This window comes from Chiloscyllium plagiosum, unplaced genomic scaffold, assembly GCF_037043375.1.
Source record: "Chiloscyllium plagiosum isolate Xiang-an unplaced genomic scaffold, Cpla_swu_hap1 HiC_scaffold_18, whole genome shotgun sequence".
Classification (NCBI taxonomy): domain Eukaryota; kingdom Metazoa; phylum Chordata; class Chondrichthyes; order Orectolobiformes; family Hemiscylliidae; genus Chiloscyllium; species Chiloscyllium plagiosum.
In genome coordinates this window covers 23,532,614-23,558,164 of record NW_028270156.1, presented here as the reverse complement: position 1 = coordinate 23,558,164, position 25,551 = coordinate 23,532,614, and the positions used below count along the sequence as shown (strand labels likewise).

Below are 25,551 nucleotides of genomic sequence, written 5' to 3'. Positions count from 1 at the left end.
TCAGAAGTCAAACTGAGCAGTTTATTTATGAGGAGTAAGTATTCATCACAATTACTAAGATGACATTCATATCGGTCTCCTTAATGAAGCTGCAGAAGTTAATATTTCACAGTAGAGTGTGTATATAAATGAAACCTTCACAGCTTATGTTAATAAAATATCTGTACAAGTCCTTAACATTTATAGGCTCTTACAAAAGGATGAATTCACATATAGACAATACTGAGACCCATTCGTGCAGAGTATCAGGTGTAATTCTAGATCATCCCATTTTTAGTCCATTCATAAATGTCCTGTTCACAGACAATGTCTGAGTTGATGAGCAAATATCTGTCTCCGACACAGAAATGCTTTTGACAGGCAGCACATTTAAAACACTCCAGGTGGTAAACTTTGTCTTTTACTCGCATGGTCATTTCGTAGGCACGGATGCGTTTGTCACAAGCAGAACAAAGTCCATCTTGACCAAATAGTCTAGGAAAAAAGAGGAAGGAAGTTAGCTTAAAGCAGGAAGAACACAAACTAAATCTGCACTCATCAAGATTCTTTCCACTCATCAGTGCAATAGAACAATTTGAGGGCAACAGTGTTGCTAAGTGGGTAAAAGCAATATTGCTATAATAAAGGAGAGTACGAGGAGCTCCAGGGCCAAGATTTCTGCTCTTAATTGCTAAAAAGTGTACTTCCCTTTGCCAGGGGTGTCTGAGCATTTTGAATTATTTGGTGATGCAGCCTTTAATTTTACCAATGTTAATATTGTATTAGAGGAGAGTACTGATTAGTTTGCAAGGGGACTCTGATTGGTACAGGCTTTGCAATGGAGAATGCACTAGTTCATGATAATTGACAGTTAACTGCCAATATATAAATTATAAATCAGGCAGGTTGACTCATTGATCAAAGTATTGTCCTGAGAAATGAAGCAATATAACCTGCATATAAATGTTCTTTACCTCTGCAAAGAACTGGAACCTATGTATTAACATATGTGGTTTCACACTGTGAGCCTGATTGATAATCCTAAATTGAATGTCGGTGTAACTCTTCACATATTCAGAAATGTACAACTGCAGATTACATCTAATGCTAGGCATAATATTGTTAGCTTTGTTAGTGCAGGCAGGTTGAGTATGTTCAGAAAATTGCTAATTGTGAAATATTGGTGACCCCTTACATTAATATTTTTGTGAATTATCCTGATGATTCCAAGGAAAAAGCTTTAACAAAATGTCATTTTTTAAAAACAATACTCAAGTTCTACATTACCAAATGACTAAGTGATAAATTAATTATCCCATGGCTTTGCATAGATCTCAAGCTTGAAGTATCTGAGATTTTCAAATTGGGGTTGTCACCCCATGCCAGATCAGCATCAGTTCTATACACCTATTTTAAAGAACTAAGGGACCCAGAGAACAGCTTGACACTCAAATGAGTGGTGCCAGGAACTGCCTGGAAGGAAAACATGGAACCAGATGTTGGGAACACATATTTATTCCAGGGGACTGAGTGGAAAGCACAGAAGGCACTAAACTATTTAGAGGAGACCACAGGAGCTGATGGTTGCCTCGCAGCCCTGGCCAGACTGGGTTTCTGTGTCAAACACCTGAGGAATGGCTGAAAGACAGTAAAAACATTGTGGACAGTTGGAATAAAGAACAGTAGCAGTAAGCAAGTCATTCTGGACCAGGCAAGACCCCTTCAAAATATTTCAAGAAGGGAGCCTAGATCCTAACTTTTTCTTATTTTGAAGGGAGATGTGAAGTGGATATTCCAGGTGTGACGCAGCTGGTCAAACCACTCGACTTGAAGCAAAATAACAGTTATTTAAGCACAACAGTTGAAACACAAACAAAAGAAAACAGAATTTAGAATAACTTTTGGAAACTTTACGCAACTTAACGAAGGAGCTGTTCCAATTTCCATAACATCTCATAAACACACCCCTTGGCATAAAGTAAATGCAAACACAGGTTCTTACAGGCAAGAGAGATTGCAGAGATAGAAGCCAGTCAAGAATAATCTGCTGAAGCACGGAACCTTTTTCCACTGCAGCAGTTTCTGACTGCCTGCTAAAACCAAACTAGAGAGAACCTGAACTGGGGGATCTGGCCACTTCCCTGCCATTGTTAATTTAGGCTCTTTCCGTAACATTTCAGCACCTCTGTCTTTCCAACTTCTCTTAAAAAAACCAAGGACAAAATAACCTTGTTAAAGTGACAGCATCATCACAAGGTGAAAAAGCTGCATCTCTACCCTTCTTCTCCTGGGTGAATTTTTGGAATATATTGACCAATCCTAAAAGGCTAACTGGTGACCACTATTCAAAGGCTGACATCACACCAGATTTCCAAAATAATCAAAGCTTGTGAAAAAGCTTCTTGTTTTGATCTAAGGCTGTAAGAGATTTAGCGGAGGTCATAAAAATCAGTTTCTAGAAGAGACAAACTTCATCCCTATTGAACTATTGGCCAATAAGGGCTTTGTTTCCTTTTCTTCAATACCTTTTCTGCAGTGTTTGTAGTGGATTTGCATTGTGTGAATGTGTTTGGCTGGGATTAAGGGATATTGTTTTTAATACTAGACGATAGTTTGGTTTCAGACCATTTTTGTCAATTGGTTTAGGAATAGCTTTCATCAATAACGAACAAATTATTTTTCAATTTGTTAAAGAATCCTGGTCAAAGTGTCTTCTACTCTGAATCATGGTATATATGGGTATTAGTTGCCTGTTTTAGTGACTGCATGAACACAATTACATGAATGGTGTGAGTATTGGAGCAGTGAAGCTTGATTATCAGTGCATTCCTCCAATCACACATCGGCTCTTGTGCTGTGGACATGTCCCTACCTCTGAATCAGTGGCCTGGTTCAAGTTCTTATTGCTCTAGAGGCATGTAATAACCTTTCTGAGCAAGTTAATTAGAAAATATCTTCTTTTCAGACTGGAGGCCTGTGACCAGTGGAGTGCCACAAGAATCATTGCTGGGTCCACCACTTTTTGTCATTTATATAAATGATTTGGATATGAACATAGGAGGTATAGTTAGAAAGTTTGCAGATGACACCAAAATTAGAGGTGTAGTACATAGTGAAGAAGGTTATCTCAGAATACATTGGAATCTTGATCAGATGGACCAAAGGGCTGAGGAGTGGCTGGTGGAGTTTAATTTAGATAAATTAAGTGCTGCAGTTTGGAAAGGCAAATCATGGCAGATGGTGGAATTTTAATTCAATAATAATCTGGAAATAAAATTTTAATGATGACCATTAAACTACTGCCTACTGTCAGGAAAAACCCATTTGGTTCACTAATGTTCTTTAGGGAAGGAAATTTGTCTAATTTATCTTGTCTGATTTACTTGTGACTCCAAATCCATAACAATGTGGTTGACTGTTAACTGCTCTCTGGGCAATAAAGGATGGGCAATAAATGCTGGTCCAACTAGACGCACTGACATCCCGTGAATGAATGAAACAAAAATGTCAAGGAAGTCAGAAAGCACATTTCAGAAAATTCACACTTGACCAATTTTTTAGATTGCTCAGGGATGTCTATTGTGGGGAAATGAAGCACATATAGAACAGAAGTTTCCAGCATCAACATTTGGAAGGTTAAACTAACCCTAACCCTTGATGCCACATTTGACCTTGACATGAACTTTTGACTGTATATCTGTAACATCCTCAATACAAACTGACTTTCACTTCCATAACCTTGTATGGCAGGGTGAAAATGGACAGTCATGAGAATTAGAAACGGGGGTGCTAATTTGGCCCATGAGTCTGAGCCAACACTCAGTAAGGTCACAACAGACACACATAAATGGGCAAGGAGTAGAGGGACACAGATCCTTAGAAAATAGGCGACAGGTTTAGATAGAGGATCTGGATTGGCGCAGGCTTAGAGGGCTGAAGAGCCTGTTCCTGTGCTGTAATTTTCTTTGTTCTTTTCTTCTTTGTTCTTTGAAAGTGGACAGACATATTGAGAGAGTGCCAAGTAAACCAGATGGGTTTCATAAACAGAGAGATAGTGATTACAAAAGCATGTAAATTATGTTGAACGTTTATAAAGCTCTGGTTAGACCCCTACTAGAGCACTGAATCTAATACTGGTCACCACACTTTCGGTAGGATGTAAGGGTCTCAGACAGGGTCCAGAGAAGGTTTATCGAATTATTGCAGGGATGTGAAGTTTTTGTGACAGAGTTAAAATGTTAAAATTCAGTTGACCTCCATGGAGTAAACAAGATTTGTTGGTGAGTTGACAGAGGTATACAAGTTGATGGCAGGTTTGGAGAAGATAGACAAAGCACAAACAGTTCACATGGCCTGATGGTACAAGATTGGAGGGTGCAGATTTAACATCTTGGGCAAGAGATGCAGGGGAAATGTGGGGATGAGGCTTTTTTAACGTAGTAATGGCCTGGACATTACTGCTCATGAGAGTGATGAAAATAGAAACTTCAAAATGGAATAAGAGGAACACTTGAAGGAAAAAAAAACCCACAGGTGAAAGACTACAGGGATCATGTAGAGGAATGGGACTGACTGGATTGCACTGCAGACAACTAGAATGGACTTTAAGGGGCAAGTGTCCTCCTTCGGTGCCATAAATGGCTCCATGACATTGAACTGCCATTGTCCATTATTCATCTATAGATGTGTGCATCCTCCACAAACTAATTATGGTAGTAACTAGCAATTATTCTCAAATCTAATTTTCAAATGGACATTTTTCAATCATTGTTACATGGTGGAATGCTGGAGGAAAGCTTGAAATATGACAGCTGTATTACTTATCTAGTTATTAAAGATGATACAGATACAACTCTTGGTTATTATCAAATGCTCAGTGTAGGTCAGTGCAAACAGATCTATCTGAAAGAAAGCCAAGCTCTCCTCAGAAGAGAAAATTATGCAAAGTTCCTGTTCCATGGTGGAGATCAGGAACTTGCTCCCGATAGGAACCTGAGGACACTGGCTCAATTGAAAATTTCAAGACAATAATTGATAGATTTCAGGGTATTAAGGGACACAAAGCATGGTGAGGGAAATGGAGTTGTGCTACAGAGCAACCATGGTCTAACAAAATGGGAGAACAAGTGTGAGGGTTGAAAGACCTACTCCTGCTTTCATACTCCACTAATAATATCCAGAAATCTAAGCTGAAAGATTTAATATGTTACTTAACCTAGTGACGTGTTACTTCTGACTTTGTCCACCCCAGTCCAACACCGGCACTTCCACATCATGACTTTCTGATGAGAATGGGATTGCACTTGGCTTAATGTGCTTCCAATTTCCTGCAGTCAGTCAGGTTACCAACCCTAACCCTAACTCAATATCCAGAAATAACATGATGCAATCTAATCCATTTTTCTTGATTTTCTTAATCTGCACTCCTATTCTTCACAATTTTCATGCTGTTTTCATGCAGTTGTATCTGCATGATGTTGAAATGAATAGACAGCAAAGCTTTAGTCTGTGCACAGGCCTCCTGAACATACAAAAGTTCGAATGTGTCAATGGAAAAAAACCTCCAAACAGTGGAGACAAGGAACCATTGCGAGAAGCAGTCATTTTCAGAATTTCTTAATCACACTTGCACAGAAGGTCTTTGGACAAATGTTGGGTCTTTATCATAAAGAGTATTCACATAAATTTACAAAGAAATAAGATGCAGGATGTTTGAATTGTGACTGGTATTGATTCAATTCAAGGTAGGAAATAATAAACAACTTATTAGCCTGCCTCAGCTACTAATAAACAACTCACAAGTTCTGCAGTAGTATCTGGCCTTGTGTAGTCACAAATAGCACGAGATTTTTAAAAAACTGTCTCCAAATCAGGTACAGCAAAGGCTGCCAGGTCAGTTAGCTTTTTGTGAGGGTGATGTTTGGCCAGTCTTTGAGGGAGAATGCTATATTTTAATTCAATTAATTAAAAGAAAAACACAATCCACTGATGTAGAGAAATGTGAAATCTTTGTTATTTTGTATTAATCTACAAGGAGAAGTTGTTCGGTTTTTTTGTTCACTCGTTGTGAAATGATATGGTTTAGCAATTCTTCTATGACATCATCTTCATCAAGTTTTACCTTTGTTTAACTTCAAAGAGATTGAAGTAAAGTACTTGTGTGAGACATGAATGTGAAAAATTTATCACATGGAAATATTAAAGTCACATTTTTGTACGTAATCACCTGGTCTGATTCTGATAATTTACCATAACAGCACAGAGTTTAAACAGTATATACTCAAATTTTTCAAGCAATGATGAAGCACTGCTTTTACATACAGGGGATTCAGTATTAAATAAAAATTGAAATAATTTGAATTAAATAAAGCTATCTTACCTGAGGTAGTCCCTTCGGCAGAGCTTTCTGCCTAGTTTATAGTACAATCTCCTCCCCACTTCTCCCAGTCTACAGCCGCACAGGTCACAACTCAGACAGTCTTCGTGCCAATACTGATCAATAGCTTTCAGGAAATAGCGATCTCCAATATTCTGTTGACAACCCCCACACATTAACAATGAAGGAGGTATCTGCAAAACCTCATCCACCGGCTCTCTGTAACAAAGAAACTTAGGTCAGAGGCAATTTCAGTTAAAGTCTGAGCACAGTGCTAAGATGCAATCTAAACAATATTACAATTTAACATTTGAAATAGGGAGGTGAAAATCAGCAAGCAGAATTTACACTGATGATGAGGGAGTTAGGGGAGAGAAAAGAGTGCGCAAATAGGTAGAAATGCAGCACAGCGAGAGAGAGAAAAAAAAGTTCAGGCAGGCAAAGTGATTGTTGATCACCACGAAGAAGGGAAGTTCAGACAGGTGATAATGAAGGGGACTATGACTGGGTGAAAATGAGTACGGTGTGCTAGAAGCAAGCCAAGTCCTGACAGGACTAGGGGTGTGGGAGTCGATTAAGGACATGGAAGAAGGCGTTCATGCTCTGAATTCAATTTTGAGTTCTGAAGGCTCAAAGGTTTCCAAGCGTAAGGTGAGATGTTACTCAGCTTGGTTGAGCCTTGCTGGAGCACTGCAGTAGGTCCAAGACAAACTGGCAAGTGCTTGTTTCATGTTTGGAGGAAAAGGGTGCAAAGTTCCATGTGTGATTGATGCCATTGTAACTATGCTCTGGCAAGCCAATTTACTCTTTGGAGCAGAGTGACCAATTGACAGAACATTTCAGATGGACACAATACTCCATAAGGCCTGCAGGGGGAGCTCCAATACAGAAGATATCTGGCCCATCATCAACAAAAATGTTTTCCTCAAAATTACTGTTCTTGCATTGGTACTGGGACAAATTCCTGGAACTCCCTTTCTAACAAGTTACAAAGAGTAGTGTATTGGATGAAAGAAATGGCTCACCATCACTTCTCAAGGCCAACTAGGGATGGCCATTAAATGTTGGCCTTGCCAGTGATATCGTATGCCACGTATGAACAGAGAGGAAAAAAGGGCTATCCACGAATGCATTTGGTATGAGAATTTCATTTAGATTTTGATCCCCCAACCCTACAACCAGCATAGACTTCAATAGGCCAAAGTGGTCTCTCCCTCCCAATAACCTTCCACCTCTCGGAATCCTCCATCCTGGTCACCTCCCCTCTCTTTCCCAGCTCAATTTCTATCAAAGTCTCCACCTAAACTCCCCTTTGCATTCCATGACCCAGCCAAGAGTCACTCCAAGTGATACAACAGCTGCAAAGTTCCATTCTCATCACCCTGGGATGCCCAGCAAATGCATGAAGCTTGCCAGGTGCGCATAAGCAAAACCATGGCCCATATCAAGAGGGCCCTGGACAGACCTCTTCCATGAGAAATAAAACTGTGCCCAGTGTACATATGCAGGTAAATGGAAAACAATATGTGGGCTGGTGGGGTTAGAAGGTTGGTGAGCAAGTTGCGGATGATACGAAAGTCGGTGGAGTTGTTGACAGTGAGGAAGGATGTGTCAGGTTACAGCGGGATATAGATAAGTTGCAGAGCTGGGCAGAACAGTGGCAAATGGAGTTCAATGTAGGTAAGTGTGAGGTGATTCACTTTGGTAAGAGTAACAAAAAGACGGGGTACTGGGCTAATGGTCGGATACTTGGTAGTGTGGATGAGCAGAGGGATCTTGGTGTCCATGTACACAGATCTCTGAAAGTTGCCACCCAGGTATATAGTGCGATGAAGAAGGCATATGGCATACTGGCTTTTATCGGTAGAGGAATTGAGTTCCGGAGTCCTGAAGTCATATTGCAGTTGTATAAGACTCTAGTGCGGCCACATCTGGAGTATCGTGTGCAGTTTTGGTCGCCATACTATAGGAAGGATGTGGAGGGACTGGAACGGGTGCAGAGGAGGTTTACCAGGATGTTGCCTGGTATGGTAGGAAGATCGTATGAGGAAAGGCTGAGGCACTTGGGGCTGTTTTCATTGGAGAAAAGAAGGTTGAGGGGTGACTTGATAGAGGTGTACAAGTTGATTAGGGGTTTAGATAGGGTTGACTATGAGAACCTTTTTCCACGTATGGAGTCAGCTATTACGAGGGAGCATAGCTTTAAATTAAGGGGTGATAGGTATAGGACAGATGTTAGGGGTAGATTCTTTACTCAGCGAGTCATGAGTTCATGGAATGCCCTGCCAGTAGCAGTGGTGGACTCTCCCTCTTTATGGGCATTTAAATGGGCATTGGATAGGCATATGGAGGATAGTGGGCTAGTGTAGGTTAGGTGGGCTTGGATCAGCACAACATCGAGGGCCAAAGGGCCTGTACTGCGCTGTATTTTTCTATGTTCTAAGTTAATGTGGGCTACGGTCCTTTAAAATCCTCCATGCTGCCAACAACGGGAATGCACTCCTACTGATGTCAGTGGCCTTGTGGAGTTTTAATTGGCTGGAGGTGCAATTTCTACCTCCAATGTTGCTCTCCCTAATTCCGTGGGAATGGTGTTAGCTCAAGCTTCACATGTCTGCAGTTCCAGGAGGCAACCGCCCATTTTAATGGCCATTTTGGTAACCCCGCTGCACAGAACCCAGAGAGCACAGTGCAAACCCATCACAGCAGCTCTCTTCACAGTGTATTTCTTTTGGAAAGCTATAATATCTGTATCAGAGCTGGGCTACCGTTTGGATATGGTCCCAAGACACTTCGAGGATGGGTTCATTTAGATAGCTTTAAGGCAGGGAGAAGGGTGCAGATACTTCGTTTGGAGGGGGTTTCGGATGCCATTTGATGGGACTTCAGGTATCCTTGCGGGCTGTCAGATACTCTTTCAGATTGTTAAGAAAGGATTTATGTTAATAAATGCATTAACTCCTTGGAACTGTTAATCCTGTCAAAGACCTGTCCAATACATAAAGGCCTATCAAAACATGTCAGACCTATCAAGGTTGACCAGGACGCCTTTTTTAAGATTGAGAGTGTTTTTCTCAATAGAGTGCACAATGCAACTTTTAGTTGAATCTTTTAATAGAACTTTATTTTTCTCCTGTGTGTTTGTAGATGTAAGATCTAATGGGATGGTAATTTTTTAAAAATTCATTTGTGGGATGTGGGCCTTGCCAGCTGGTCAGCATTTATTACCCATCCCGAGCCACGCTTGAAATGAGTGGCTTGCTAAGCCATTTCAGAGGGCAATTGAGAGTCAACCACATTGCTGTAGCTCTGGATTTATATGTAGCTCAGACCAGGTGAGGATTACAGATTTCCTTTCCTCAATGACATTAGTGAACCAGATGGATTTTTCCGACAATTGACAATGGTTTAATGGTCATCATTAGATCTTTTATTCCAGATTCTTAAAAATTAAATACAAATTCCACCACTTGCTGTGGCAGGAATCAAACCCAGGTCCCCATAACTTTAGTTAAGTTTCTGGATTAGTAGATCAGCAGTAATATCTCGAGGCCATCGCCTTCCCATTAAGGTGAAGTTGCATAAGGACTACAAGGGGTCCGAGATACAGATGGACCGGCATTGAGGAGCACATAGTGATTACGAAGAGCTGACAGGTATGTGTCCAGAGAGTTAGGTCGTATGGCATGTCATGAATGAGGCATGTGGAATTTTTATATTTTACATTTGTATTTTTTTTGGACACAGTGCTGGACATCCACAGCAGGCTTCCCTCACGTGTGTAGCCTGTCTCGGCAACATTCATCTTCCTCAGCTATTTTCTGGCCATCCAGCCCAACTTTTAATCCAGCTCCCCCCAACTACGAGGTTTGAACGTGGGGAGTACAGGCGGGTGGGCTTTTTTAGAGGGAATGCTGCTGATGCACCCACCCAACTCGGGAGAAAAGAATCTTTCAAATACAATTTTAAACCAGTGTTCAGGAAATTGTAATGTATTCCATGATATTAGATTCATAAAAGTTTACAGCACAGAAGGAGGCCATTTGGTCCATCATATCTGCATCAGCTCCTGCCAGTCCCCTTCTCCAGCCGTAACTTCGTAGCCCACATGGCAGATGGAGATTAATTTAGATATATGGGAGGTGCTGCATTTTGGAAAAGCATATCAGGGCCTGACATATACACTTAATGGTAAGGTCCTGGGGACTGTTCCTGAACAAAGAGACCTTGAAGTGCAGGTTGATAGTTCCCTGAAAGTGGAATCCCAGATAGACAGGATAGTGAAGGCAGTGTTTGATATGCTTGCTTTTATTGGTCAGGGCGTTGAATATAGGAGTTGTTAGGTCATGTTGCAGCTGTATAGGATATTGGTTAGGCTACTTTTGGAATACTGCATTCAGTTCTGGTCTGCTTGCCACAGGAATTTTGCAATGAAACTTACAGAGTCATAAAGATGTACAGCATGGAAACAGACCCTTCGGTCCAACCCGTCCATGCCGACCAGATATCCCAACCCAATCTAGTCCCACCTGCCAGCACCCGGCCCATATCCCTCCAAACCCTTCCTATTTATATACCCATCCAAATGCCTCTTAAATGTTGCAATTGTACCAGCCTCCACCACTTCCTCTGGCAGCTCATTCCATACACGTACCACCCTCTGCGTGAAAAAGTTGTCCCGTAGGTCTCTTTTATATCTTTCCCCTCTCATGCTAAACCTATGCCCTCTAGTTCTGGAGTCCCCAACCTCAGGGAAAAGACTTTGCCTATTTACCCTATCCATACCCCTCATAATTTTGTAAACCTCGATAAGGTCACCCCTCAGCCTCTGACGCTCCAGGGGAAACAGCCCCAGCCTGTTCAGCCTCTCCAAAGCGATTAGAAAAGGTTTACAAGCATGTTGTCAGGATTGGAGGGTTTGAGCTATAGGGAGAGGCTAATTCGGCTAGGGCTGTTTTCCTGGAATGTCGGAGACTCTAGGGTGACCTTAAAGAGGTTTATAAAATCATGAGTGCCATGGATAGAGTAAATTAACAAGGTCTTTTTCCCAGGAGTCCAAAACTAGAGAGCATAGGTGTACGGTGAGACAGGAAACATTCAAAAGGGACCCACGGGACAACTTTTTCACGCAGAGAATGGTGCTTGTATGGAATGAGTTGCCAGAGGAAGTGGTGGAGGCTGATATTTAATGTTTAAATATTAAAATACAATATTTAAAAGGCATCTGGATGGGTATATGAATAGGAAGGATTTGGAGGGATATGGGCCAAATGCTGGCAAATGGGACTCGATTTATTTTGGATATCTGGTCAGCATGAATAAGTTGGATCGAAGGATCTGTTTTTGTGCTGCACATCACTATGACTCTATGTTGGGGAATTTAGAACTAGGGGGTCATCCAGTTAAACCGAGATGAAGCAAATCCTTTATATAATAGAAGATTGTGAGCTTTGGAGATGAGGAGAAATTTCTTCAAACAGCGATGAGCCTATGGAATTCTCTGCCACAGAAAGCAGTTGAAGCCAAAACACTGAATGCTTTGAAGAAGGATATAGATATAGTTCTTAGGGCTAAAGGGAACAAAGCTCAGTGGACAAAAGCAGGAACAAGGTACTGAGGAGGATGCATTGAAAGATTTATTGGCACTTGTATTTAACAAATAAATACAGAGAAAAGTATAATATGTTGCCACGCTCCAGCCATGGTCATTTGCATGGACGACTCCTGTTCCTTTTTTTTTATGTTCCCTTGTTTCTATAAGCAGATATGACATGAGATCAATTATTTTCTCATTGACTTTCTTGACACTTTTTGTGTCAACTATGGGTTGTGGCATCAGTTAAAATTAATGACAAAATTTAAGCGTAAAAATGCTACTTTGATTTCTGTCAATGTTAAATTGACTGAGCATTTGTGCAAACATCAGCAGTTACATTTGTAAAGAAGGCAACATAATGTATTGGTTATCACACAAATTTCGTCGACGGAGTTCTACATAGATGCGGTTACTTAACATTTACTGCTTCCTTAAGTAAGTTCATGTGGATAGAGAGGATATTGGAACAGTCACAGTATCACCATTTGTCTAGTGCATGCATGACTTCAGTTCTGTTGAATCTGAAAATTGGACGCATCCTTACAAAAACCAATATTCAATCACGAGAGAAACACTTTCAGAACTACTTTACATATTCCACTGATGAATATTTTCGCAGAAGAAATTATAAATAGTACTTGTTTTAATTATTGGCTGTTATTTGGAGTGAATAGTGGACTAGCCTCACAGCCTGAAGCACTTTTGAATATTTACTAGTCTGCATAGATATGGATCGATACAAAGGCAAAGTTGATTGTGGTATAAATAGGGGGAAATGGATCATTCAAATGCAGTGGGTGTGCGGTCAGGTCTCTGACTTCAGATTAACTGCACATGTATAAATACCACCTAAGTTGCTGTGAAATCCAATGAAGGCAAGTCAGACTCAGGAGACGGTGAAGCCAGGATTAGAGTGGTGCTGGGAAAGCATAACCAGTCAGGCAGCATCCGAGGAGCAAGAAAATTGGACAAAAGCCCTTCATCAGGAATGAAGGCAGGGAGCTGTGGAGGTGGAGAGATAAATGGGAGAGGGGGGGTGTGGGGCTGTAGGGAAGGTAGCTGAGAGTACAATAGGTGGATGGAGGTGGGTGTGAAGGTGATAGGTCGGATGGGAGGGTGGAGCGGATAGGTGAGAAGGAGGATTGACAGGTGGGACAGGTCATGAGGATGGTGCTGAGTGGAAGGTTGGAACTGGGCTAAAGTGGGGGAGGGGAAATGAGGAAACTGGTGAAGTCCACATTGTTGCGATGGGGTTGAAGGATCCCGAGGCGGACGATGAGGCGTTCTTCCTCCAGGTGTCAGGTGGTGAGAGAGTGGTGGTGAAGGAGGCCCAGGACCTGCATGTCCTCGGCAGAGTGGGAGGGGAAGTTGAAATGTAGGGCCACGGGGGCGGTGGGTTGATAGGTGCGGGCTTCCCGGAGATGTTCTCTGAAGTGCTCTGTGAGAAGGCGTCCGGTCTCCCCAATGTAGAGGAGACCACATCAGGAGCAACGGATTCAATAAATGATATGTGTGGAAATGCAGGTGAAACTTTGATAGATGTGGAAGGCTCCTTTGGGGCCTTGGTCGGAGGTGAGGGGAGAGATGTGGGTGCAGGTTTTGCAATTCCTGCGGTGGCAAGGGAAGGTGCTGGGAGGGGAGGATGGATTGTTAGGGGGTGTGGATCTGGCGAGGTAGTCAAGGAGGGACCAGTTTTTGCGGAAAGCGGATAGGGGTGGGGAGGGAAATATTTCCCTGCTCGTGGGGCCCGTTTGGAGGTGGTGTAAATGTTGGCGGATGATGTGGTTTATGCAGAGGTTGGTGGGATGGTAGGTGAGGACCGGGGGGGCTTTGTCCTTTTACAGTTGGAGGAGTGGGATTTGAGGCCGGAGGTACGGGATGTAGTTGAGATGCATTGGAGGACATCATCAACCACGTGGGAGGGGAAATTGCGTTCTTTAAAGAAGGAGGCTATCTGGTGTGTTCTGTGGTGGAACTGGTCCTCCTGGGAGTAGATGCGGTGGAGGCAGAGGAATTGGAAATATGCGATAGCATTTTTGCAGGAGGTAGGGTGGGAAGAGCTGTAATCCAGGTAGCTGTGGAGTCGGTGGGTTTGTAAAAAATGTCAGTGTTGAGTCAGTCATCGTTGATGGAGATGGAGAGGTCCAGGAAGGGGAGGGAGGTGTCAGAGATGGTCCAGGTGAAGTTAAGGTTGGGGCGGAATGCGTTGATGAAGTTGATGAACTGTTCAACCTCTTCGTGGGAGCACGAGGTGGCGCCAATGCAGTCATCAATGTAACGAAGGAAGAGGTGGGAATGGTGCCGGTGTAACTCCGGAAGATGGACTGTTCTACATAGCCGACAAAGAGACAGGCATAGCTGAGGCTCACGCATGTGCCCATGGCTACCCCTTTCGTCTGGAGGAAGTGGGAGGATTCAAAGGGGAAATTGTTAAGGGTGAGGATCAGTTCAGCCAAATGAATGAGAGTGTCAGTGGAAGGGTACTGTTGGGGATGTTGGGAGAGAAAGAAACAGAGGGCTTAGAGGCCCTGGTCATGGCGGATGGAGGTGTAGAGAGGGACTGGATGTCCATGGTGAAGATGAGGCGTTGAGCATTAGGGAAATGGAGTCTTGGAGGAGGTGGAGGGCTTGGGTGGTCTCTCAAACGTATATGCAGAGTTCCTGGACCAGAGGGCAACAGGACAGTATTGAGGTAGGTGGAGATGAATTCGGTGGGGCAGGAGCAGGCTTAGACGATGGGTCGGACGGGGTAGTCAGGCTTGTGGATCTTGGGTAGGAGGTAGAATCGGGTGGTGCGGGGTTCCCGGACTATGAGGTTGGAAGCTGTGGGTGGGAGATCTCCTGAGGTGATGAGGTTCTGTATGGTCTGGGAGATGATGGTTTGGTGATGGGGCGTGGGATCATGGTCGAGGGGGCGGTAAGAGGAGGTGTCTTTGAGTTAGCGTCTGGCTTCAGCGGTGTAGAGGTCAGTGTGCCAAACTACCACTGCACCTCCTTTGTCCGCTGGTTTGATGGTGAGGTTGGGGTTTGAGCAGAGGGAGTGGAGGGCTGCGTATTGTAAAGGTGAGAGGTTGGAGTGGAAGAGGGGGTGGACAGGTTGAAGCGATCAAAGTTGGAAATAAAGAGGTTGAGGGCAGGTAATAGGCCAGCACAGGGTGTCCAGCTGGATGGGGTTTGTTGGAGGCAGGCGAAAGGGTCCTCGGAAGGTTCACTCCACCTCCACCCACCTATTGCACTCTCAGCTACCTTCCTCCCAGCCCCACCTCCCTCCCATTTATCTCTCCACTCCCAAGGCTCCCAATCTCATTCCTGATGAACGGCTTTTGCCTGAAACATCGATTTTCCTGCTCCTCAGATGCTGCCTGACCTGCTGTGCTTTTCCAGCACCAGTCTAATCTTGACTCTAATCTCCAGCATCTGTAGTGCTCACTTCTGCCTAGAAATTGAAACCAGCTAATCAATCTGGTTTCGGAATGTAACATGCCTCTGCTCCCTCCACAAGTGAGTTTATAGAGAATAGCACTTGGAGGAGGATAGGCCTTAAGAGTGCACTCTATGCAGGGGACATCATCAAGAGTGACTTGGCTGCACCATTACTGACCTGGTCCTAAAGGGTCTGCAGCAGCTGGTGAGGGAACTAACATGAGGGAAAAACATACTTACCCGAGTCATTGAGTCATAGAGATGTACAGCACAGAAACAACACATCCAACACATCCATGCCGACCTGTTATCCCAACCTGATCTGGTCCCATTTGCCAGCACTTGGACCATATCTCTTCAAACCCTTCCTATTCACATATCCATCCAGATGCCTTTTAAATGTTGCAATTGTACCAGCCTTCACCACTTCCTCTGGCAGCTCATTCCATACACACACCATCCTCTGTGTGAAAAAGTTGCCCCTTAGGTCCCTTTTATATCTTTCCCCTCTCACCTTAAACCTATGCCCTCTAGTTCTGGACTCCTCCACCCCAGCATCTATTTATCCTATCCATGCCCCTCATGATTTTATAAACCTCTATGAGATCACCCCCAGCCTCCAACACTCCAGAGAAAATAGCCCGAGCCTATTCACCCTCTCCCTATAGCTCAAATCCTCCAACCCTGGAAACATCCTCGGAAACCTTTTCTGAATCTTTTCAAGTTTCACAACATTCTTCTGATAGGAAGGAGACCAGAATTGCAAACAATATTCCAAAAGTGGCCTAAACAACGTCCTGTACAGCCGCAACATGACCTCCCAGCTCCTATACTCAATACTCTGACCAATAAAGGAAAGCATACCAAACGCCTTCTTCACTATCCTATCTACCTGCAACTCTACTTTCAAGGAGCTATGAATCTGCACTGCAAGGTCTCTTTGTTCAGCAACACTCCCTAGGACCTTACCATGAAGTGTTTAAGTCTGGCTAAGATTTGTTTTCTCAAAATGCAGCACCTCGCATTTATCTAAATTAAACTCCACCTGCCACTCCTCAGCCCATTTGCCCATCTGATCAAGATCCTGCTGTAATCTGAAGCAACGTTCATATCGTTGTCTGCATACTGCAGATGCAACTGTCCGTGATTGTAATAGCAAGAGTAACCACTGCCCAGTCCTTACAGAGAGAATCCTATTCACATCAAGGATACCCTCCACTGTGTTGTGCAATGCAATCACTGTGCTGGGTGGACAGGCTTTGAGCAGATCTAACAAGTGCAATCTGGTCATCCATGATAAGCCTGCATGATAATTTATTTTTCTTCTGCATGGACCTCCAAAGTCCATGGGCGCTAGTTACTTGTGGAATCATTAGTCAATGCTGCAATATGTGTTGGCACGCCAACCACCTTACCTGGAACGTCAGACCTGTGCAGCTTAAAGGGAACATCCAACACTACCTGGCCAGACATATTCCCCCACTCAACTATTACCATCAAGCCAAGGGATTAACCCTGAAGAGTGCAGAGGGCATGCCAGGAGTAGCACCAGGCATACCTAAAAAAAAAGGCGAAAAGCTAATGAAATTACAAAACAGGACTACCCATGTGCAAACAGCATCAGCAAGTGAAAGACAGAGTTCAGCAATTAACAGCCAACAGATCGGATGTAAGTCCTGCAGTCCAGCCATATCCAGTTGTGAACAATGTTTGACAATTGAACAACTCTCTGGAGGATGAAGTTTCACAAATATTCCCTTCCTCAATGATGGGGGAGCCCAGCATGTCAGTGCAAAAGATAAGGCTGAAACATTCGCAACAAACTTCAGCCTGACGTGCCAAATGGATGATTCACCCTGGCTTTTTCTGGAGGTTCCCAGTATCACAGATGCAAGTCTTCAGCCAATTCTATTCCGTCTGTATGATATCAAGAAAATGAGTGAAGGCAATGGGTAATACAAAGACCACGGCCCCTGACAACATTCCAGAAACAGTACTGAAGATTTGTGCTCCAGAGCCTGCCATGTCTCATACCAAGGAGGAGAAAGTCAGGACTGCAGATGCTGGAGCTCAGTCAAAAAGCGCGGTGCTGTAAAAGTAGAGTGATCAGGCAGCATCCGAAGAGCAGAGAGTTGATATTTCGAGCATAAGCTCTTCATAAGGAATGAAGAGCTTCCAGATGAAGATCTTATGTCAAAACATCGAGGCTCCTGTTCCTCAGATGCTGCCTGACCAGCTGTGCTTTTCCAGCACCACATGTCTCACACCAAGCTGTTCCAATACAATTACAACACTGGCATCTACCCAACAATGTGGAAAATTGTGTAGGTGTGTCCTGCACACAAAAAGAAGGATAAATCCAATCCAGCCAACTATCATTCCTTTAGTCTGCTCTCAATCATTAAAAATAATGATCAAAGTGGTCATCAACAGTGCTGTCAAGCAGCACGTGTTAAGCAATAATCTGCTTGGTGATGTTGAATTTGTGTTCCACCAGGGCCATTCGGCTTCTGAATTTATTTGAGCCTCTGTTCAAAAGTGGTCAAAAGAGCTGAACTCCAGAGAGGAGGTGAAAATGCCTGAACTTAGCATTAGGTCTGCCTTTGACCAAGTATAGCATCAAGAAGCCCTCGCATGACTGAAGTCAATGGGATCAAGGGACCTCTCCCTGCTAGTTGGTGTCATATGTGGCACATGGGAAGATGGTTTTGGAGGTCAGTCATCCCAGCTCCAGGACATCTCTGTAGAAGTTCCTCAGGTTGGTGTCCTGGACCCAACCATCTTCGGCCGCTTCCTAAAAAGACCTGCCTCCATAATAAAGTCAGAAGTGAAGATTATCACATTGACTGCACAATGTTCAGCACCATTCACAACTCCTCAAATACTGAAGCAGTCCATTTCCAAATGCAGCAAAACCTGGACAATATCCTGACATGGTCTGCCATGTGCTAAGTGACATTCGTGCCACATGACTGCTAGGTAATCTCGAACAAGAGAGAATCTAACTATTGCCCTTTGACATTCTATGGCATTACCATCAGTGAACCCCTCATCATCAACATCTTGGAGATTACCATTGACCATAAGTTAATTGGTCTATCTGTATAAAATGGATCGAGTACACAATGGCTTCAAGAGCAGGGCAAAGGATAGGAATACTGTGGTGATTAATTCACCTCCTGACTGCTCAAAGCCTGTCCATCATCTACAAGGTACAAGTCAGGAGTGTGATGGAATACTCCCCATTTGCCTCAATGAGTGCAGCTCCAACAACACTCAAGAAGCTTGACACTATCCAGGACAAAGCAGCCCACTCTATTGGCGCCACATCCAGAAGCATCCACTCCCTCCACCACCAACACTTACTACAGCAGTGTGTATCATCGAAAAGATACACTGCAGAAATTCACCAAAGCTCGTTAGACATTACCTTCCGACTGATGAACATCAGTCTAGAGGGGTAAAGGTAACAGGTACGTATAAATACGATCACCTATAAGCTACCTTCCCTCTCGGTTCTCCATTTTCTGAGGTCTGTGCACAACAGCAGCAGCAAGATAAACACGAAGTGAATGTGTCTGTACATCAATCGGTGTGCGCAGATCTTCCAAGGGAACATTGCCTGAAAGTGTCCCTGCAAGTCACTCGCCATCACCATTCCTTCATGTCAAAATTCTGGAACTTCCTCCCCCACAGCATCATGGTGTAACTACACCAAACACTGCGGTTCAAGAAGGCAGACTTCTTAAGGAAAACAAGGGAAGAACAAAGCCAGAATAAAATAAATCATACTCCCGAATTCCACTTCTCCATCTTTGTTGCCCTCCTTTGATAGTCATACCTAAGAAGATAGCTCACTCTTAAAAGTTTGCCCATTGTTCTTTTATCCTCAGTATTTTGGGGGAAATAGTTCAAATCTCATTATATTTGTGTGAGGAAGTACTTTTTGATGTGACTCTTCAATAAGATTATTTTCCATTATTCTTAAAATACCTAAAAGAGAAAACCATTTCTCTGCATGTAATCTGTCAAATTCTGTTTTCAAAAATTACATCAGAACTAGATTGTCTCTTCAATATTTCATGCTCAAGGGAACACACACCAAGTCCTGATAATTTGACCATCTAAACCTCATATCTTAAGTAGAGTAACTCATCCCTCATATCAAGTTCCTGATGCTACACTGTATACTCTTGATGGCTTTAATAAGCTTTCTCTAATGGGGACCTAAAAGCTGCTGTCAGTGTTCTAGTGGTGGTCAAATTACTGTCTTGTAGAAACCCATCACTCCTTTAATCTTGTATCTTAAATCTGTTTGAGTGCATCTTGTTCTAAGATGGAGATAGAGTAACAAAATTCATGCTTGATTTATTCATTTTTTAATTGTGATCTTTGTTCCACATTTATAAGGATTAATCAAATTATGACAGATATATCATCAAAGTACTTGAATCTCATTTCCATGTTGCAGTTTTGCTCTTGTACACATATTTTCCATGGTTTTTCAAATAACAGGGAAAGTAGGTGTGGTACTCACTCTGAATCCAGCTCACAAGGACCACACCCTGCAGTTAACACTAATTTCCTCGCTTGCATCAGTGTAGAGAATTAAAGTCTAAAAATGTGTGACAAATATCTGAAAATTCCATTGCTTCCAAACACATCAAACACAGAGAGATAAAATTTGAACTAAAGTACCTCAGGAAATTAATACATTCCTCACCAACTTAATCAGCATTTTGCAAAAATCACAAACCTTGTAATTCTGAAGTGCTGCCAATTTATTACCATATATCAACTGCCAGCAAAATTTTCATAAACAGATTTGATTGAAAAGAAAATGGCTTGCTACGGCTTGATTTATGAAACATCAGCTTAATGGCAGTGTACATGCCTCTAGTATCAGAAGGATGCGTTTTCAGACTCCATTCCAGAGACAAAGTCTGAACTACAAAAGAGCATGGAAAATAGGAGCAGAAGGAGGCTATTACGTCTTTTGAATCTGCTCCATCATTCAATGACATCATGGCCAATCATTGACTGCATGACCATTTTCCTGCACTATCCAACAGTCATAGAGTCAGAGTTATGCAGCATAGAAACAGGCCCTTCAATCCAACTCATCGTCGCTGACCAGACATTTCAATCTGGCCTAGTCCCATTTCCCTGCATCTGGCCCATATCCCTCTCAACCCTTCCCATTCATGTACACATCCAGATGCCTTTTAAATGTTGTAATTGTACCCATGTCCACCACTTTCTCTGGCAGTTTGCTCTATACACACACCATTCTCTGTGTAAAAAGATTATCCCTTAGGTCTGTTTTAAATCATTCCTCTCTCACCTTCAGCCTATGCCCTCTCGTGATGGACTCCCCATCCGAGGAAAAAGACCTTGGTTATTTACCCTATCCATGTCCCTCATGATTTTATAATTCTCAGTAAGATCACCTCTCAGCCTCCAGTACTCCAGGAAAAAAATCCCCAGCCTACTCAGCCTTTCTCTAAACCTCAAACTCTCTAGCCCTGGCAACATTCTTATAAATCTTTTCCAAACCCTCTCAGGTTTAACAACATCCTTTCTACAAAATTGTTTGCAGTATTCTAAAAGTGGACTCACCAACGTCCTGTACAGCCACAACATGACCTCCCAGCTGCTATACTCAATGTTCTATCCAATGAAGGGAAGTGTGCCAAACACTTTCTTTCCCACTCTGTCTACATGTGACTTCACTTGCAAGGAACTATGCATTTGTGGGTCTCTTTGTTCAGCAACACTCCCCAGGGCCCTACCATTAACTGTATAGTCCTGCCTGGATTGTCTTACCAAAATGCAATACCTCACATTTATCTAAATTAAACTCCAACTGCCACTTCTTGGTGCATTGGCCCATCAGATCAAGGTCCCATTAGGCTCTGAGATCATCTTTTTTCACTGTCTACCACACCACCTATTTTCCTTGACATTCCTGACACATAGAAATCAGTCAATCTCAGTTGTGAATAGATCCAATAAGTGAACCTCCATGACCCTCTGAAGTACAGAGTTCCAAAGAATCACCAACTTCCTGAGTAAAGAAATTCTTCCTCTTCTGAGTCCTAAATGGCCTTTCCCAGCTTCTGAGTCGTTGTCCCCTGATTCTACACACCTCACAATTTGGGGAAACATCCTTCCTGCATCTACCTGGTGAGCCAGGTAAGACTTTTGTATGCTTGAACGAGATCACTTTATATTCCACTAAACTCTGGAGAATAATTGACAGAACAAACCCTCCATTCCAAGAATTTGTTTGGTGAGACTTTATTGTACTCCCTCAATGGCAAATATGTCTTTCCATAGGTAAGGACACCAATACTTGAGGTGTGGTCTTACCAACATAAGTGTCTCTACATATGTGCAGTAGGAACCCTGGATCCTGCACTCAAATTCTCTATACCATTTGCCTTCTTAATTGCTTGCTCTCAGTGCAATGTTAACTTTAAGTGACTCAAATCTCATTAGGAGAGCTGGTGTGGATATAATGGACCAAATGGCTCCTTCTGCACCGTAATGTTTTAGTAATTCTGTGAACAAGTCTCGTTTTCTGGTTCAGTACTTCCAAACCTCTCAACATTTAACATTCTGTATTTCTCTTTTGCTACCAAAGAGGATAATATCATTTTTCTCTACATTGTGTCCCATCTGCCAATTTTTTTTTCCCACTCACCGAGCTTCTCCAAATCTCATTGAAGTGTTTTTACATCCTCCTCACAACTCACACAGTCTGTGTCGCTGCAAACTTGGAAATATAGCATTTATTATATTTGATCATAGGAATTTATTATGAATAATTGGGGCCCAAGCACTGATCTTCACAGTACCCAACAAGTCAAAGCCTGCTGACTGGATTACCACCATCCTCTGAGTGAAAAAAAAGTCCTCATATCCTCACTAAATCTCCTGCCCCTTACCTTAATTCTATGCCCTGATCATTGATCCCTCCATCAAAAGAAAAAGTTCTTTCCTGTCGACCCTATGCCCCTTATAAATTTATACATCTCAGTTTCCTCTGCTCCAGCGAAACAACCTTAATATATCCAATCTCTCTTCATAACTAAAACTCTCCAGCACAGGCAACATCCTGGTAAATCTCCCCTGTATCACCTCCAGTACACCCATCGCTCCTAAAATGTGGATTCTGGAACTGTACACAATACTCTAGCTGTGGCCTAGCCAGTGTTTTATTCAGTTCCAGTATCACGTCCCGCTGTTAAACTCTTTGCCTCATCTAATAATGGCATTTATCCCACATCCCATCTTATCTATTCTACCTACCTGTCCCACTACCTAAAAGGACCACATGCACACCAAGGTCCCCCTGATCATCAGTGCTTCCCAAACCATCATACATTCCTTTGTCTTGTTTGTCCTGCCCAACTGCATTGCCTCACACTTATCTCGATTGAATTCCATTTGCCACTGATTAGCCCATCTAACCAGCCCACCTTTATCCTCCTATTTACCACCACCAATTTTTTAATGATCTGCAAAGTTACTGATCAAACTCACTGATGACATTCAATTAGCTTTTCCAGTGACTTGCTGTACAAGTCATTCTGTTATAACACTCTTTTCATCATCGCAAATTTGCTGTAACGCTATTGACGAATTGAGGACGCAATTCTACAGCATAATGTTTTAAAACATGTGGCATCAATTAACCTGAACAAAACGTTAATCAATGAGAATCATGGAAAACCCCCACTGGGTGGAGTCACATCTGGAACAAAGGAGCTCAATCATTGTTGAAGGTTAATCATCTCAGGCCAAGGGCATTACTGCAGGAATTCCTTAGGGTAGCATCCCATAGGGGATGGGCAGACAAGTGGAACAAGTTGAAATATTCTTAAACAGAGCCAGCACAGGCTTCAAACAATCTCCTTCTGTAACAATTCTACGCATTTACAAAGAATTTTTCTGCCTTGGTTTGTAAGATCATTACAAGGTAATTCTTGTTCATAGGCTTTCAAAAAAAAACATTTGTTTCACTTCAAGCTGCATGAGTAAACCCATTCATTTGCATAGCACTTTTCATAGCCTCAAAAAATCTTATAGTTAACAGTCAGGTCATAAAACCACAATCCACTCAGACATGATCTTACTCAATGGTGAAGCAGACTCCAGGCATTAAATCCTGGTCCACTTACTTATGTTGTTATAGTAGAAAGTGCAGGAGCAAAGTCCCAACAATGAGGTAAATGACCAAATAACTGATATTGGCTGAAGGGACAATATTAGCCAGAACTCTCTAACATTTCCACAAATCAGAGAACAGAATATTGTCACATCCAGCTGACCAGGGCAATGGACTTTGTTTTAATTTTATCTGAGAAACAGCACCTTTGATGATATAATGCTCCTATTTCAGGGTCGGGTAGCTCAGCTGGTTTACCATGTCGAGTCACACCACGAGCATGGATTTAATTCCTGAACTGGATATGGTTACCATGAAGGACTCTCCTTCTCCAATCTCTCCCCTCGCCTGGGGTTAAAATACCACCAGTCGTCTCTCTCTCTCTCTCGAATGAGACAGCACCCTATGGTCTGGTAAGACGACAGTGACTTTTCCCTTAACTAACTCCCTTCAGCACTGTCCTAAAGTGCCAGCCTGGATTTTGAGCTCAGCTGCTGTGGTGGGGTTTGAAGCTTCAATTTTTAAATTCCAAAGCAAGAGTGTTACCAATGAGCCAGTCTTTTAAAAATATTTCTACTCACGGCGGTGTCTTGAAAATTTCAGTGTAATAGTCGATCTCCCAGAGGGGTTCATAATAGAAAGATGAGTGTGATACGGGCATTACTATAAGTGATGTACTGTTATTGTAAGATAGTACAATGTTGGTTTAAAGCTACACAATCTTATTGAATAAACAGACGATGGTTAGAAAGCATTCTTCAAGTGGAAGCTCAGCTTAGAAGCACACAAAATATTTAGCCCTGTTCACATACTGACATTGAAAATATATCACAGATGCTGCGGATTCAAAAGTGCTGTTGTGTCCACTTTTTCCAATATATCTCAGCAAGATGCCTGATCATGGTAATGCCGGAATAAATGCGTTGTTTAAAACTGAAGAAAAATGGCTCTCGGGTTAATTCACTTGCAGCTGCCTGAAGGGGAAGTTCAACTTAAAATATGAAGAGGTCACGAGAATTCTCCAAAGGGACAGTGACTTCAAAATATTAATATTTAGGCTGACAACGGATAACTAGCAGATCAGATACACTTGTGAACTGACCGGGTCCACCGTGAAGAATATCGCTCGCCCGTCACTGGGATTTTACATGTATTGCGTATCAGGGACTGAATCAATCAGTCCCACAACACCGCCCTGCTAAAAGTTGCTCAGATCAAAGACATGAGTAACATGTCTAATAAATCAAAACTGAAATAATGTATGGTACATGACTATCGCGAATGGATTGTCTGTGGCGCGTCAATGTAAAGTTTATGAAATAATTCAATGAAAATAAATACATTCCGCAAGATGTTACCATCTTCGAAATGTCAAGTGGTTAAGATCTGCGATTTTGTCTCTGTGTTAGGCCATTATGTTGTGTAATAGAAATGAAGAATATAGAGGTGGTTTGAAATCTCACAATCAGATACTGGCTGCCCCGTTTGACTGTCTGCACAGACCCATGTTTGAGGAAATTGTTCAATCCTTGGTCGGTTCGACTGAATCGAGTGCAATCTCTACACCTTTCCAGCGGTTTGCAATGCAAATGAAAACGAGCCGGCCGTTTAACTCACTCTGCATTTTCCAGCGATTTCCTCTCGATTGGTGCTGACATTGGTTCGAGGAGCGGGGATGGAGCAAGGTCGCTAACTCTCCGTCTCTCTGTGCGTCTCTGCAAGGCCCCGAAGCTGCTGCTTGCTTTTTTTTATATACTGCGCTGAGCCCTGATCACACGTTTCCTTTTCCTCATCACGACTCGGACAATACGCGGAAATTCGTGTTCAAGCCGCAGCTTTGAAGCGTTGTCAAGGGACCGCTTCCTACAAAACAACACTCATCACTTTTAAAGAGGAATGAGCCTGCTTTAGTTAAAGGCACAGGGCACACGGCTGTGAGAAACAATTGCAACATAATAATGACTGAATATTTAATCTGTTTTCCTGCACCCATCTTTTCCTTAA

At 42.7% G+C, this 25,551-nt stretch overlaps 1 protein-coding gene across 1 annotated transcript; it reads right to left on the bottom strand.

Annotated features, from left to right (window-relative positions):
• lmo2 (LIM domain only 2 (rhombotin-like 1)) lies at positions 1-25,351 on the bottom strand. The gene is made up of 3 exons (XM_087996334.1): positions 25,165-25,351; positions 6,359-6,574; positions 1-474 (listed from the first exon to the last, which is right to left on the bottom strand). The coding sequence occupies exons 1-3, from the start codon at positions 25,203-25,205 to the stop codon at positions 258-260; spliced, it is 474 nt and encodes a 157-aa protein (XP_087852460.1). The 5' UTR covers positions 25,206-25,351; the 3' UTR covers positions 1-257.
• Between the last annotated feature and the right edge of the window lie 200 nt (positions 25,352-25,551).